The sequence below is a fragment of the Neocloeon triangulifer genome, unplaced genomic scaffold (assembly GCF_031216515.1).
Source record: "Neocloeon triangulifer isolate White Clay Creek 2 clone unplaced genomic scaffold, ASM3121651v1 ptg000017l, whole genome shotgun sequence".
In the NCBI taxonomy this organism is placed as follows: domain Eukaryota; kingdom Metazoa; phylum Arthropoda; class Insecta; order Ephemeroptera; family Baetidae; genus Neocloeon; species Neocloeon triangulifer.
This window is the reverse complement of record NW_026775559.1, coordinates 8,549,631-8,563,691: the sequence shown is the minus strand read 5'-3', so window position 1 is coordinate 8,563,691 and position 14,061 is coordinate 8,549,631. Positions and strand designations below refer to the sequence as shown.

The 14,061-nt window shown below is 36.9% G+C and overlaps 1 protein-coding gene across 3 annotated transcripts in view; it reads right to left on the bottom strand.

Moving 5' to 3' along the window:
- Positions 1 to 14,061, bottom strand: part of LOC132203551 (gamma-aminobutyric acid receptor alpha-like) — a 24,307-nt gene extending 10,246 nt beyond the window's left edge. For 2 of the 3 annotated variants that reach the window (XM_059631402.1, XM_059631403.1), the window contains exons 1-3: positions 13,927 to 14,061; positions 3,494 to 3,563; positions 1,029 to 1,126 (exon numbers count right to left, since the gene is read on the bottom strand). In XM_059631402.1, coding sequence (XP_059487385.1) covers positions 1,029 to 1,126; positions 3,494 to 3,543 — 148 coding nt within the window. In that variant the 5' untranslated portion in view covers positions 3,544 to 3,563; positions 13,927 to 14,061. Of the gene's footprint in view, positions 1 to 1,028; positions 1,127 to 3,493; positions 3,564 to 13,926 lie in introns of those variants that run through there. The other variant, XM_059631404.1, reaches the window with a different exon arrangement.

Below are 14,061 nucleotides of genomic sequence, written 5' to 3'. Positions count from 1 at the left end.
AACTTTTGCAGCATATAAATAGGCGAGGAGCCGAAAAGGCTCGAGTCTCCCAGTTACTAAATCGGCTTTGTTTGCCAAAGTACCGCGAGCACTTTGACCACGGAAAACTTTTTATGCGCGATACACCCAGCACACATCTTTACTTTTATGCGTGACATGTCAAGTGAGAAAACACATCGATTAGAAATCATGGATGATTTGCGGGAAAAGGTAATCCACAATGCGGTTCATTCACCTGAAAATCGAAACTGCAAAATGGTCGATCCAACGTTTTTTCAGTTGCAAAAAAGTAACAAAAGCATATTTTTATTATTTTTATATTTAAAGCTTAAAAATTATAATAGACATATCGTGCAAACATGCACATTTTGAAGAATGAATTAAAAAATAAATTGAGGTCATAAATCTTTCCCAAAATCCCCCTTGAGTATTAGAAGTTGAAGTAAAAATTAAAAATTTATATCTCATTTTTTCATCATTATAGCACCTGATCATGCCACAGAAATTCGTTGCTCAATAAAAAATTTCTACATCATTGAAAAATGCGTGATATTTTTGTATATCTCTTGCATGTAATTTTTATTTGTATGTATATTTTCATTTGGCTTTTGGCTCATATAATAGTTTACTTGGAACTGTGATGGCAATTTATTTCTGTAGAACTTCATTAACATGGAATTGTTGTGGAAATAATAGCAGCATTAATTGCAAAAAGAAAAAAGAAAGTAATATTCAGTGAGCTCAGTGATTGTAAAGAATCTATTTGCCACATCAGTTAGTCTGAAAAGTAATGTTTGACAGGCAAACTAACCCTTTCGGAAAAAGAGCAGTGTGCAAAAAAAAAATGGAAAAACCCATTCATTTTAGCGTGGCTTTGACGCACAAAGACCGGCATGCAGAGAAAGGCTGAAAGGCCTGGCTGTTTTTGAAGTGCTAATTGACCAGAACGGCAAGGGAGGCGGAAGCCGCAAACATACATATGTTGCTATTCACTAGTGGTGATTTGATCTAGAGCTCAGGACACTCACCTCCGAAGTCGGGCCGGACGCTGTTGTCGTAGCCCCTGAGCAGGTTGTCCAGCAGCTCCGAGACGTTCCTGTGTGGGTTGCTCTTGCTCGCCTCGCAGCTGAAAGTTGTTTTGACTCTCGTTAGCGTGTCACCAGTGTTTCGAGAGGGCTTAACTCCGAGATCATTTGCCTTTCATTCAAACGCCGTATGAATTTGTGCTCTCGGCGGGGTGCAACTATTTTTCCAGCCCTTTGTGAGACACTTTTTTCAATCCCGACAAAGCCGAAACAAAACGGCGGCGAACGTGCAAAATCGATCGGCACTTGAGTTTGCACATTCACTCGATATCTGCTTTAAAATCTGGAAAATGAAAGGCCGTTTCAAAGGGCCTTCGTTATACATACATGTATATAGTTTTTTTTCTTTTTATTTTAGCCCCAGCAGAATGGGATCGGCGACCGCCAGACAATGAGATCAAACGCGACTCTATGATTTGCAGTCACGTCTCTGCTGCGGCGATTTTTTTATTCTTTTACCCATGCACTCTCTTATATTCGTTTTTATCACATGCTTTCCCTTGCAACTTCTTTCGTTCTCGACGGCTTGAGGGATGCTTGACAATAAATCTAATGGTTAACAATTTTGATTATCCGCAGCTCCGCTGAGAGACGCCGCTGCTGCCACTCCGCCTTAATTAGACACTTTTTCTTTGGCCTCTCCCGCGGGAATCGCGCATTATATTTTTCTCCTCGTGAAAATCTTTATTACCGCGCCTCATCAAAAGATAAAAAAGAGCCGAAATCAATCTCCTTGTGACACAAAACTGACATTGAGCCCGGAAAATTTTAACACCCAAGCGCAAACAAACCTAACAAAAGTCCCATAAAAAATTTTGTTTGTTTCATTAAAAAAGAAAACCATCAATTCCTGGAATAAGTTGAGTGATTTTATTTGGGTTTTTCTTTGTTGGTATTGAAAATTATTTAAAATCAAGAGTATTACCTTCTACACTGACAATAGAAAGGTAAAAATTTTATTTTAGAAAACACGTCTAGATTTTAGATCTCTGAAAAGCACATGTTTAAAGTTATATAGAATTAGAATTTATAATAAATTTGAACAAGTTGCTCACTCCTGATAAAAAAAAGAAAAAATTACTTCCACCTTGATTATGAGCAGTAAAAAATAAAAACATTATATAAATATATTTTATTCAACTTGAAATTAAAAATTTTAAAAATAAATAGTAAAATTATAAACAACTGTTTCCTCTTCATGGTTCTCTATATTATATTTTTTCATCTTAAATTAAAAATAAATTAAACAATATGAACAATATATTATTTATCTCGAATTCATTCAAACTGGTGCTACTTCAATCAAAATTTAGCATTGCTAAATGTTTCTCTCTTCCTTTCGTTAGACGGAAATGAGAAAATCAAAAGAAGAAATTCTGTTATTTCTCTTTCTACTAGTGTAACCCTTTGCAACGAAAGCGTTTCTCGACCTTTCTTTTTGAAAGAATTGCAAAACCAAATAGAAACCCCGAAAGTAAGCGAAGGAAATGGCGTGCAGAGAAATCAAGTGGGTGCCGAGCGCGGCAGGAAAATCAGTGTGACTGATTGAATTACTCGCGGAGGAAATGAATCCGATCCATTTGCCACACGGGGCATAATTAAAGTGGCAGAGAGTTGATCAGCAGCTCGAGCTCGTTGGCGAAAACTAGTCTCTGGGGGCGCGACAGCACACGCACTTTGTAATTCGGTGCCGCGAGTACTTGGGCTTGATGAGCCCGTCGGGCCGGAAAATGAACAAACAGAAACAAAACACGTGAAATTATCGCCGCCTTTTGACGAGAGCAGCGCGCGCCAGATAAAATAATTGGCGTGGCGAAACATGAGGAGCAATCACGGCCTTTCTGCCTGACTGCCTGCTTTCGTTTCAAAGCTCTCCGTGCGTCCGTCATGCAATTATCGATTTTGCATGCGAATGTTATTATTTACTTTTTTCCGCGGTCCTCTCTCTAGTTTTGCTCTAAAAGCCACCAACCTTTGATATCTGATTTTGGTGCGCGCCAAACGAACGACGCTCAATTTTTTTTAGTAAAAATATTTTTGCTTCCACTCGGCTGACGTGATAATAATTTAGGTGCGAGCGTGGGTGGTGTTTGGTTTTGATTTCGCTTGATGACGCTGTTGATTTAAATGAGCTCGGATTTATCGCGGAATTTTCAACAGCATATTCAAATTGATTTATCCGTGCATTTGAATCAACGCAAAGAAATCCAAGCTGAGGATTAACAAGTAATGAATGGAAATGCGATGCAAAAGCTTGGTGATTATTGATGACGAACATATTGATTAGGTCCATGTGGTCAGTTAGAAAGGCGATGCAACTTTAATGAAATCGAAATTTCCAACTGAACAGCAATTGAAGTGAGTTATTTGGTTTGTAATTACTCATTTAATACATTTATTATACACACCTGACTAGAAGGAGACAGAGCAGTAGCAGCAGCGGGGGCGGCAGCATCATCACAAGAGGGGCATGCCCGCCTGAAACAGAATGATTTTGGGAAATTTATTTCTTGCAATATAATTATTAAACATTTAATAATGTTAAAATGATACTTGTTGTTCCTCAAAAATAAATTTTGTAAATAATATATATTTTATAAACATGTACTTCAATATTTTGAAATTTTAGTAAGGGAGAAAATAATTTATTTTTATTTTTTATTCCTTGTGATATTTCCTTAACAATTCATTTCTAAAAATTTTAAGATTAAAGGATTTTCAGAAGAGCGATGGAAATCCCTGAAAGTAAAAGCGTTGAGCTCGTCGTTGATAGAGGCACTTAATTTTCGCGGCCTGGGCCTCTCACAGCAGCGCGTCGGATAATCCACGATTCAGGATTTGTGTTATAAATCCACTACGATTGTCTGCAGTCACGCGCGCGACGCAAATCAAATGACACTGTGAATCTAATTAGCGCCCCAGCTGCTCAATTAAAGCGAATCAGCCTCCAATTGAATCAAGCGACCGCCGACGACGCGCAGACTCGCTCATCGCGTGAGTCCAAATGAAAAAGTGCAAATCACTGTGGCCCAAAAAATCTTTGGTTTTGGTTCTTTTTGAGAGCATGGATCATCAAATCGCAAATTTTAAACAAATATTTGAAAATTTTGCAATAATTTTGGTTTTGTAATCTTCAGAATTGGCTTTGAGATGTCTAGGATTATTTTTATCATTCACAAAGAATTAAAAGTTTTACGCAGTGTGCGTAAAATTTTCTTTTTGATAGTTGTTGAAATTTCTGATATTAGTGATGATTGGATTACATAAATGCCTTATCCTATTCATAGATTTTTAAATCGGGATGTTCTAGTTATAAAAATTATCTTAGTTGTAATACTATCAGAGTCCATGACATTTTTGTAGGCATATGGTAACTTATTCAGAGGGTCAAATCATGGAAAGGTGATTTTTAATGCAAAAGCAAGGGTCGTATTAAGAGCAGACTGCTTTGCGGAAGAATCCCACGTCCAATTAGGGGCTCAATTGTAGCTCTCAATGATTTGGCCATCGGACAAAGAAAAAAGGCCAAGTTTAATTAATTGCCTCGGCCTTTGTGTTTCGCTCGGCAAACAGCCGAAAAGTATCCTTTCTCTCTTTCGCTCGCTCGCCCGCCACTCGTTCTCCCTGTTTGACTTGCCTTTTTAAGGAGATTGAGGCTAGGAAAAATAATAATGTGGCTTTTCGACCAACTTCTCCGACCTCCTGTGCCGATTTGATGCTGGGTGAAAATAAAACCGGAGAAATTTCCGGCACTGCAACTTCCCAGCTGACGTGCATTTTGATACATTTGTATATGCGGAGAAAAAATACCAAGAAGTTTTAATCATCTGGAAACATAATTGCTCTGCGGGAAAAATCCTTTTCCGTTGCGCAAAAATTTCATATCAAAGCGAGCAGCGAATCCATTTTGCCGCTGGTCGCGAGCGCGAAATGTCAAATGAAGAGGTCATTAAAAGTTTCACGCGGCGTGATAAGCTTTTGCGCCCGGATAAAAATAATAATTGAGCATGGCAGAGCAATCAGTACGCCACTCTTTTTTGAGTCCCCCTCGTCCATCATTGTTCGGAGCAAATTACTCCACTCTTTGCACGTCTGCATTTTACCACCAAACCCAGCAGCAACATACATAATGTACATCACAGAGCATAAAAGAAATGAAATATCTTGCTTTGGTATGCTAAAAATGAAAACCAAGAGCAATATCAATTCTAATTCCATTGATAAAAAAACTGATCCAACAAGTAGATTATCTCATTATGTAATTTAAATTTAATTAAATATTTTTTATTAAAATATTCATGGACACCTTTTTTTTACTTCATTGATAAGTTTCTCTTATTAGACTCCCAATAAAATAAAAATATAATCGATAACACTTTTTCAATTTTCATTTTTTTTCTACTTATCCAATGAATAAATAATCATAAATTTTCAAATATTAAGAATAAATGTCCAGAGGCAAAAATGAATGTTCCTGGAATATCAGATACTCTTGCCTCAAGTACCGTAGGTCGTTGTTAAAAAAGTATTTTGTCGTTGTGAACGTGACTCTCGGTAGTGAATTATTTATCGGTGGCGAACGCATGAGGCCATATTTTGAGGGAAAGAAGTAGAAAGTATACGTATGGGGCGAAGCGCCTGTATTCATTACCTGAAATCCATATCAAACTAACAGTTTTTCCGATACGCTCCCGAGACTTTCTCATTTTTGCCCCTCGGGGCGAGTTCACAGGGAGGGAAAGGAGAAGTCGGGTTTTTTTCATTCTGCCGCTCATCAAAAGTCGGCCGTCTCGCAAAAGCAAAAATCTACGTTTCCAATTTGAATATAAATTAATTCTTTCACCCAGAAAGAAAGTGATGATCTCTCCTCCGAAATCGATGTACATGACGCCAAAAAGGAAACTTCTCTCATTCTATCTTGTCAGGTCTGGCGCAATTTTTTGGGCTTGTCATAAAAGTTAAAAGTTTGTCTCGTTAAACAACAGATAAGGAAATCCATAGCTCAAAGTATGATTGGAAACGGAAAAAAATATTAATATAGTTAAAAAAAAAATTAATTACTCTGCGCAATTTTATTGAAAATGAATTGATCTCTATACTATGAAAAAACTTTTTGATGCATTAGAATCAAAACAATGAATCATTTGAATAAAAAATCTGGTTTACATTCACATTAAAAATAAAAATACTTTTTTACGTAAATTTTTATGCAAGCGGTATGACGGTTAAAGATCACCTGAAATGTTTCCCATTTTTATGCTAATGCCAATTCAACTTCTTAACAAGCGTGCCTTTCAGGAAAGCTTCAATTGAATTGTTTATGAGCCAACTTATCCAAATTTGACAATTGGCACTCTGTGCGTTGATGATAGTGACACCCCCTTAAAATTCATATCTCGAAAAAAAATATCAATCAAGCAAATGAACGGAGACGGCACTCCCGTCATTCAAAAGTCGCGACTCGAGATTCACAAAAACTGCACCTCTGCTTTAAAATCGACAAGTGGAGTTATTTTTGTCTCCGCGAGCACACGGGGGCGAAATCGAGCCAATCCCTCGGTGCTGCGCTCATTCTCGCATCACAATCAAAGCCGAAAGCGAGCCGGGCTGAAATACTGGGTGAAAAAGAAAATCATTGCCGTGCAAACGCACTTCAATTTTAATTGCAAGCAGGTAACTCAATAAAAAAAGCAGAGGCCACGCTGGCGTGTGGCAATTTGAACCTGATGAAAAATGTTTTAATGAAGCAATTTCTGCGTGTGGCCTCGGCGCTGCACCCTCGCGCCGACTTTTTAAAGTGCCCCGAAAAAAGGCAACGCGCGGCCGAGTTTAATTGTCTGGGTACAGAGAAAGGGTTAATTTGCACCTGCCCTCGCTCAAGACCACCGAGAGAGAGCGAGGGGGAGCGTCAGGAAATCGCCCCCAGGGAAAAAGCAGACGGGCGAGATTTGCGTCGGGCGGTGTGTGCGTGTAATGCATTTAGTGTGTCAGTGGCGGCCGCCTCCCGAAATAAATCGCAGTGTAATGTCTCCAAGCCCAGGAATAAAAAAAAGTGCACACAGCTGCGTAATTGCACCAAAAAGATTACTCTCGCCTTTTGGATATATTTTATCTTCTTAATATATTCTGTAGTAATAAATTTTAATTTTGAGTAGCTAAAAAATGTTAAACAAAGCTACATTATAGATAAAAAAATTTGATATATCAAATTATTTCACAGCCTGCATTATGAGCATTTTTTTTTTTTAATTTTAAAAAGGGTTGATTTTATACAAAATAATTGTATGATTGACGTTTGAAAGTTTTTACTTGTTACTTTTAACCAATAAACTGTTTGAAATTCATTTTTGAAATACTGATTGGGTTATGGTTATAAATTAATTATGTCAAACCCCACTTTGTTGATTTACTTGTCAACTTACGTAAATCGATACCAAGACAAGTTGAAATATGAGAATCAGATGACCCAAGACCTTTTTTATTAGGGATAAACTTCATTTGGGACAGCAAATTACACAGCAATTTTTTTTTTATCAAATTTCCCCTTAGCCTGGCTAGACAGGATTCGATTTCCAATTGCACGCATCTTCGCTGAGCAGGAAAACTTTCTCATTCCACCTATGGCCAAGTAACTAACAATCTTTTTTTGCGCAGATGAGAAAAGAGACGTCGTCGCCATTTTTTGTTTTGCTGAGATTTATAAGCACAAAATATATCTCTTCTCGTGATCCTATTCTTTTCGCCCGCTTTAGCTCGGCAACCGCGCGGATGAAAATATACAAAAGAAAAAGAAAAGCGTCTCTGCCACTTAAGCAGCCGCAAAAATTCTTCTCTTTATGCGACTCAATATCGCAGAATCTCCTTAGCTTTGCTTTTCTCATCCGTCTCATCCATAAACGCTCCATTTTAATCAAGCGGCTCTGCACTTTCGAGAAGGAAACAAAACGGCCTCTCCTTATTGAAATAGTTGTTGCAATGGAGGCAAGTAATGGGGGTAGTGCGTGTTGCATAAGCGCCTCTCGCGCGAGCATCAAAACGCAGCAGCGGCAACCGACATTCCGGCTTGGCGAGCCTCGTTTTCCGATTGCCCGCGGCCTCGAATAATTTCCCATTCATCCCCGCAGCCAGCAACACACAACAATGATCATTTTCCACCCTCTGCTTCTCTCTGGGCCAGTTTGCACTCCACATATTCACGCAACACTTTTAAAATTGCTCTTCTGCGTTAACTAGAGTGCAAAACTCTAGCTTCAAATTATTCTGTTTTGCAAACTGGCGTTGTGAGACTGCCAGCTGCAATTATCCTTAAGACGTTTCCGCTTTCGCGCGACGCATTCACCTATGGCTTATGCAAAAATTATACCGCTTCACTTCTCGCTATAATAACATTGCTGCAGTTTGTCAAAAGAGCGTGTTGAGGCACATCTTTCAACAGCTTGAATCGTAAAATTTTAAATGCTCAACGCTCATTCCACGCTCGAAAAAATTAATGTTGGTACATTTACTTGCACACACGTTGCCATTTTTAAAATGCAGTCGTGTTTTCACTCTGTAATTCAACAAAAAATGAAACGCGTGATTCCTACAAAAACTGGGGCAGCCATGGTTTTCATAATGAAAGCTAAATTTTTAATGACAATGTGTTCGTATATATAATTAAAAACTCCAAATTAGTAATTTTGAATGTACATAACAACATGACATATCTCTTTATGGGTGGCAATTGCTTTTGTGAAAGATCAATAGACACGATTTGCAACTAAATTAAAACTTAATGACATGATGGTTAGGCTGATATAAATTATCATTATTTTAAATGTTCATATTATATGTCCTTCACAATTTTTCAAAAATTGACCTAAAATACAATAATTCATGTGAAAATACTTTTTTTAGATACTTTTGATCAAATGTTCACGACATTTTCATGTAAAATTTAATCACATTTAAAATAGAAACGAATTTTTAAAAATGCCCCTAGAAACCAGAAAGTCACATGCCATAAATTTTACGATAAGCAAGTATGCTAAATTAATTTTTTTGGCTGATTCTTAATTAATATAATAAAAAATAAGAATGAGCCTGTATAGTGTTTGTAGTTTAAATTTAAAATTATTCCTTTAAAAAGCTTGAAAGGTTCAATGCAAAAATAACACAAAATATTCAGTTAATCTGCAGCTGCCTAAGTACAGGAGCCAATAAACAATACATCCAATAAAGATGGAAATTCTCAACGGGAACCAATAAAAAATGTAGCACCTGGGTCATCAGTTTTGCATGAAATTCTACCCGGCATTATTTTTTTTAATGGGACCCACTTTTGGCATGGGGTCGGCGGATCTTGTTGAAAATTGGTAGTTTGGTTGCCCTTAGGTTGTAGACAAATAGTTTAGAAGGATTTTTGAAAATTCTCAAAATTGCCTATTTTACAGGGGCTCAAAGTTGGGGATTTTTAAAAAAGGTGTTTTCGAAAATCAAAAATATCTCAGCTCCTGCTGCAGATAGCGCATGTGTGTATATAAACAAAGTTGTAGGAAATTAGACGCCCTACAACTTTGCCATAGTAACCAAGGTCATAGGTCAAAGTTCAGGGTCAACTTTTTAAGCTTGAATTTTTTGATGCGCCACCAAAGTACCTAGTACATAAAAATTTTTGATTCCATTATAGCCAAAAGTTGCTCTAGTTGGTAGTCAACAACATATTAAAAATTGGCGAGACTGTTTTTTTCCGTTTTCGAGATATTTTAGGTCAAAAGCAGAAAAACGTGGTTTTCCGAGCATTTTCCTACACAAATCAACATTTAACCGCCCGTAACTTTTTTCCTGCTAAAGTTACGCAAAAATGTATAATGACAAAAAATAATTGCCTTGACCTGTTCTTTCAAACCATGTATCGCACATAGTGACCAGGTCACAAAAGGTCATTGACCTCGGTGACCTGTGACCTTGCAAGTGCAAACCTGAATTTCAGATACTCTAATGTTTCTTTTCATTGAGGTGAAACATTTCCAGCAAATATTTTTGGAAAGGTCACAGGTCACCGAGGTCAATGACCTTTTGTGACCTGGTCACTATGTGCGATACATGGTTTGAAAGAACAGGTCAAGGCAATCATTTTTTGTCATTATACATTTTTGCGTAACTTTAGCAGGAAAAAAGTTACGGGCGGTTAAATGTTGATTTGTGTAGGAAAATGCTCGGAAAACCACGTTTTTCTGCTTTTGACCTAAAATATCTCGAAAACGGAAAAAAACAGTCTCGCCAATTTTTAATATGTTGTTGACTACCAACTAGAGCAACTTTTGGCTATAATGGAATCAAAAATTTTTATGTACTAGGTACTTTGGTGGCGCATCAAAAAATTCAAGCTTAAAAAGTTGACCCTGAACTTTGACCTATGACCTTGGTTACTATGGCAAAGTTGTAGGGCGTCTAATTTCCTACAACTTTGTTTATATACACACATGCGCTATCTGCAGCAGGAGCTGAGATATTTTTGATTTTCGAAAACACCTTTTTTAAAAATCCCCAACTTTGAGCCCCTGTAAAATAGGCAATTTTGAGAATTTTCAAAAATCCTTCTAAACTATTTGTCTACACCCTAAGGGCAACCAAACTACCAATTTTCAACAAGATCCGCCGACCCCATGCCAAAAGTGGGTCCCATTAAAAAAAATAATGCCACCCGTGAGTGCAATTTGTTTCACTTTCTAAAGGCATGTTAAACACCATTCTCTCTTTTTTGAGACTTTAAAATTCGATACAAAGAAACTAATTTTTTTTAAAAATCATAAAAATTAAGTTAAACGGAAATAACTATAAACTGACATTAGACTATAAAATTGAAGAAAATCTGCCTAAAATTTATCCATCTCGTGCAAACTGAGGAAGTCTGTTAATTTTTGTTGAAGGCCTTATGTACCTTTGCGAGCAAGAGAAAATTCTCTCGTGAAAATTTCGCGGAGATGAATGAAGCGGGCCGAGAACAATGACGCGCGGCAAATTGAAATGAAGGAAGCCGCGGCGATGAATTATTTTGACGAGAGCGAAACGAGCGCTTAGGATTCCAATGACGTAAATGCTCTTGACATATTTAAGTCATAAACCTTTAATACTATTATTAAGTAAGGAAGAATTTGCAGCCGCAGAAAAGCTGGCTGAATCTAAAAAAAATGTTATATGAATGAAAAATTACTGTACGCTGGATGACAAAAGTGGCACAACGAGAGATATTATTAACGGTCTTTAACAGCAGCTCAAATATTGAATTTAATAATTTAGCCGCAGTGCACTCATTTTATGCAAACTTGCAGCACAATGCACGCTCCACTCTAATTAGTTCCTTTTCCTTCAGCACTTTTTCCCGTCGACTTTATTATTAACTTCATTTTCTGTATGTACGTTGGAAGATTTTTCAAAATAATGAGTACTGCAATACAAGACTGAAAATAAAAAGAGAAATCGATAAATCATACGTATTGTGATTTTTATCTCTAGAATTGTTATTAAGTGGTTTCAAAAATGTTTCTGACATTTTATTTTGATGGAATAAAATTTCTTAGTATTTCTGTTACTTTTTAGACTTTAGTATAGCTGGAGAAGATAAATGTAAATTTTTCGACCAGGTTATGTCCGTTCGCTCTCCCTTCTTGAAACAAAGTTGTCGCTAAAATTCCTGAAATCTTGTTTGAAAATTTAATCCACTGTTACTGCTAGTTTTGATCCAACAAAAAAGTTAATAGTTGATGAAGAAAATGCGAGTTTCGAGTGTCAGGAAGATTAAATAGAAGCGCGCAATTGCGCTATTAATTAACAAGCCTTGCTGCTCAAATTAAAAGTTTCTGAGATACACAAGTTTCAAGTGTGTGCTGGAAAATCCTTTCTGAAATCTCGTCGCCGGGCAGAAGAGTTGGGAAAAGGCGCACCGCCGAGATCCATCCTTCAAAAGTGCGGATCGATTGTTGAAGGGTGGAAAAAAGGCGACGAGAGCAATAATGCAAAAGTTAGCGCAAAACTCGTTGAGAGGAGAACGGGTGGGCGAGCGAGCGAGAGCAGGCAGCTTTTTCATTGACGGCTGCATCCGCAATTAATCTGTGCAAATGCGAGAGAGAGAGAGAGCGAGAGAGATGGCCCGCTCATCTCGCTCCAATCAAAGTGCCCGAGATATAATTCAATCGTGCGCGGTCAGTGCGAAAATTGCAAATTTGCATACATCGGTGTTACAAATCGGGTCGCGTCGAACTCGGCAGCCGATGTCTCCAACTTGTCACATTATGCGCGTCCGAAAAGTTTTCGCACTCATCGCCGACAATTTATCACTTTATCTTTCGCCGACTTTATTTTTACTGCGATAATAAATTGCTACTTCCACCCTCTTCGTACAGTCGTCCTAACGACATTATTTGCTCAATCCAGCTGATTAGAAAATCAAACGTAAAAAGTGCAAAGTAAAATTTATGTCAGTGTTTATAGCGTAAATTAATCATTTTGTAGCTAACATTTATAAAAACTCTCGATTGCTTGTGATTGTCATTAAAACATGCGAAATAATGTGTTTTGCTGACAGGGTGTGTTTTTGAAGAGAGGCATCCCAATTAAACTTGGTGTTGTCACTTCTTCTGCTTTTAGATACTTCAATGTTTTTGCTCACGTTATAGGGCTTCCATGATACAATTTCATGTCAGTGTAATTTGAATTATTTGGAGGAGTTCGCAGAAGACAATACCTGCACGAGTTTGATGTCAACTTTTGAATAAAAAAAAATGATGTTGAATTTAAAGTACTTTAAGTCCTTTTAAAACTTCAGTTTTATACAAAATTTCATCAAAATTTAAATAATAGAAAGGTGAAAACTATAAAATCAAATTTAAACTGAAAAATAAGAAATTCGCTCTTAAAATCATATCTCTCTCCAGGCCATTGAGTGGCCATATTTGTGATTATTTATTCATTTTGAATGACGCTCAGAGGTCAAAATTTTTATTTCAAAAGGTTTTTTATATGATGTAAACGGCATATTTTTTTATGTGTATGAGATTGTGTATGTGAATTTTGAATTTTGTAGTGGTTCAAACATTGTACATTGACATTTTTATATGTTCAATTCAAGTTTAATTTCGCATATTATCAGTTTGGAAAAAAAAGATCGGTATAATCATTTTTGCGGGCTACAAACTCCCAGTAAAATAATATGAAATTGACGGAACTCAAATTTAACAATGAGAATGTTAAAATTGAAGGAGATTAAGGTTTTTTGCGGATCACTCTTGTAAGAACTCATCCTGCATAATCTTGTTTACAAGTAAATATAGAATCTGATTTGAGATCATTTTTCATTCGCGAGATAAAATAAAGTTTTGGACAAATAGTTCCTTCTTATTGTTAAAACAAGAATAACCCTTGATGAGAAAAAAATAAAAGTGAAGTTTCTATGCAAAATATTAAGAATATTTTAGACTAAAGCATATTAAAGTTTAAATAAATAAAAATGACTGTTAAAGCTATAAGCATATTTTTCGGCTCATTGCTTTTTGCCTAGAAACAATGATGTAATAGGATTATTAAAGCGTTTTAATACTTATACAAGATTATCCAGTGGAAAGCAATGCTTCGCTCCATTGCTTAAATCTCCAATCAGTGCAGTTTTTGAACGTTAAAAAATCATTAATTATGCAAATCTTATCTACTTTTTCTACCGCAACTAATTTGAAATTCTTTTCCATAATAAATCTCCCAGAAGAAAAGAAATAAAATTTAATTTATTTTCTAAACACGGAAAGACTGCGGAGAAGTGCGAGGAAAAAAATGAAAATTGGTTATATAAATCATAAAGATTTCCTACCTGAGATGCTGGTTGAGTGTCACATGACTGCGCTCACGACATGGTCCCGTCCGCGGATGGAGAACAGGTGGCGACAGACTGAAGGGAGGCATCTGCGTCCGTCCGGATGCCTCGCGCCACCCGGGGAGGCGCCAC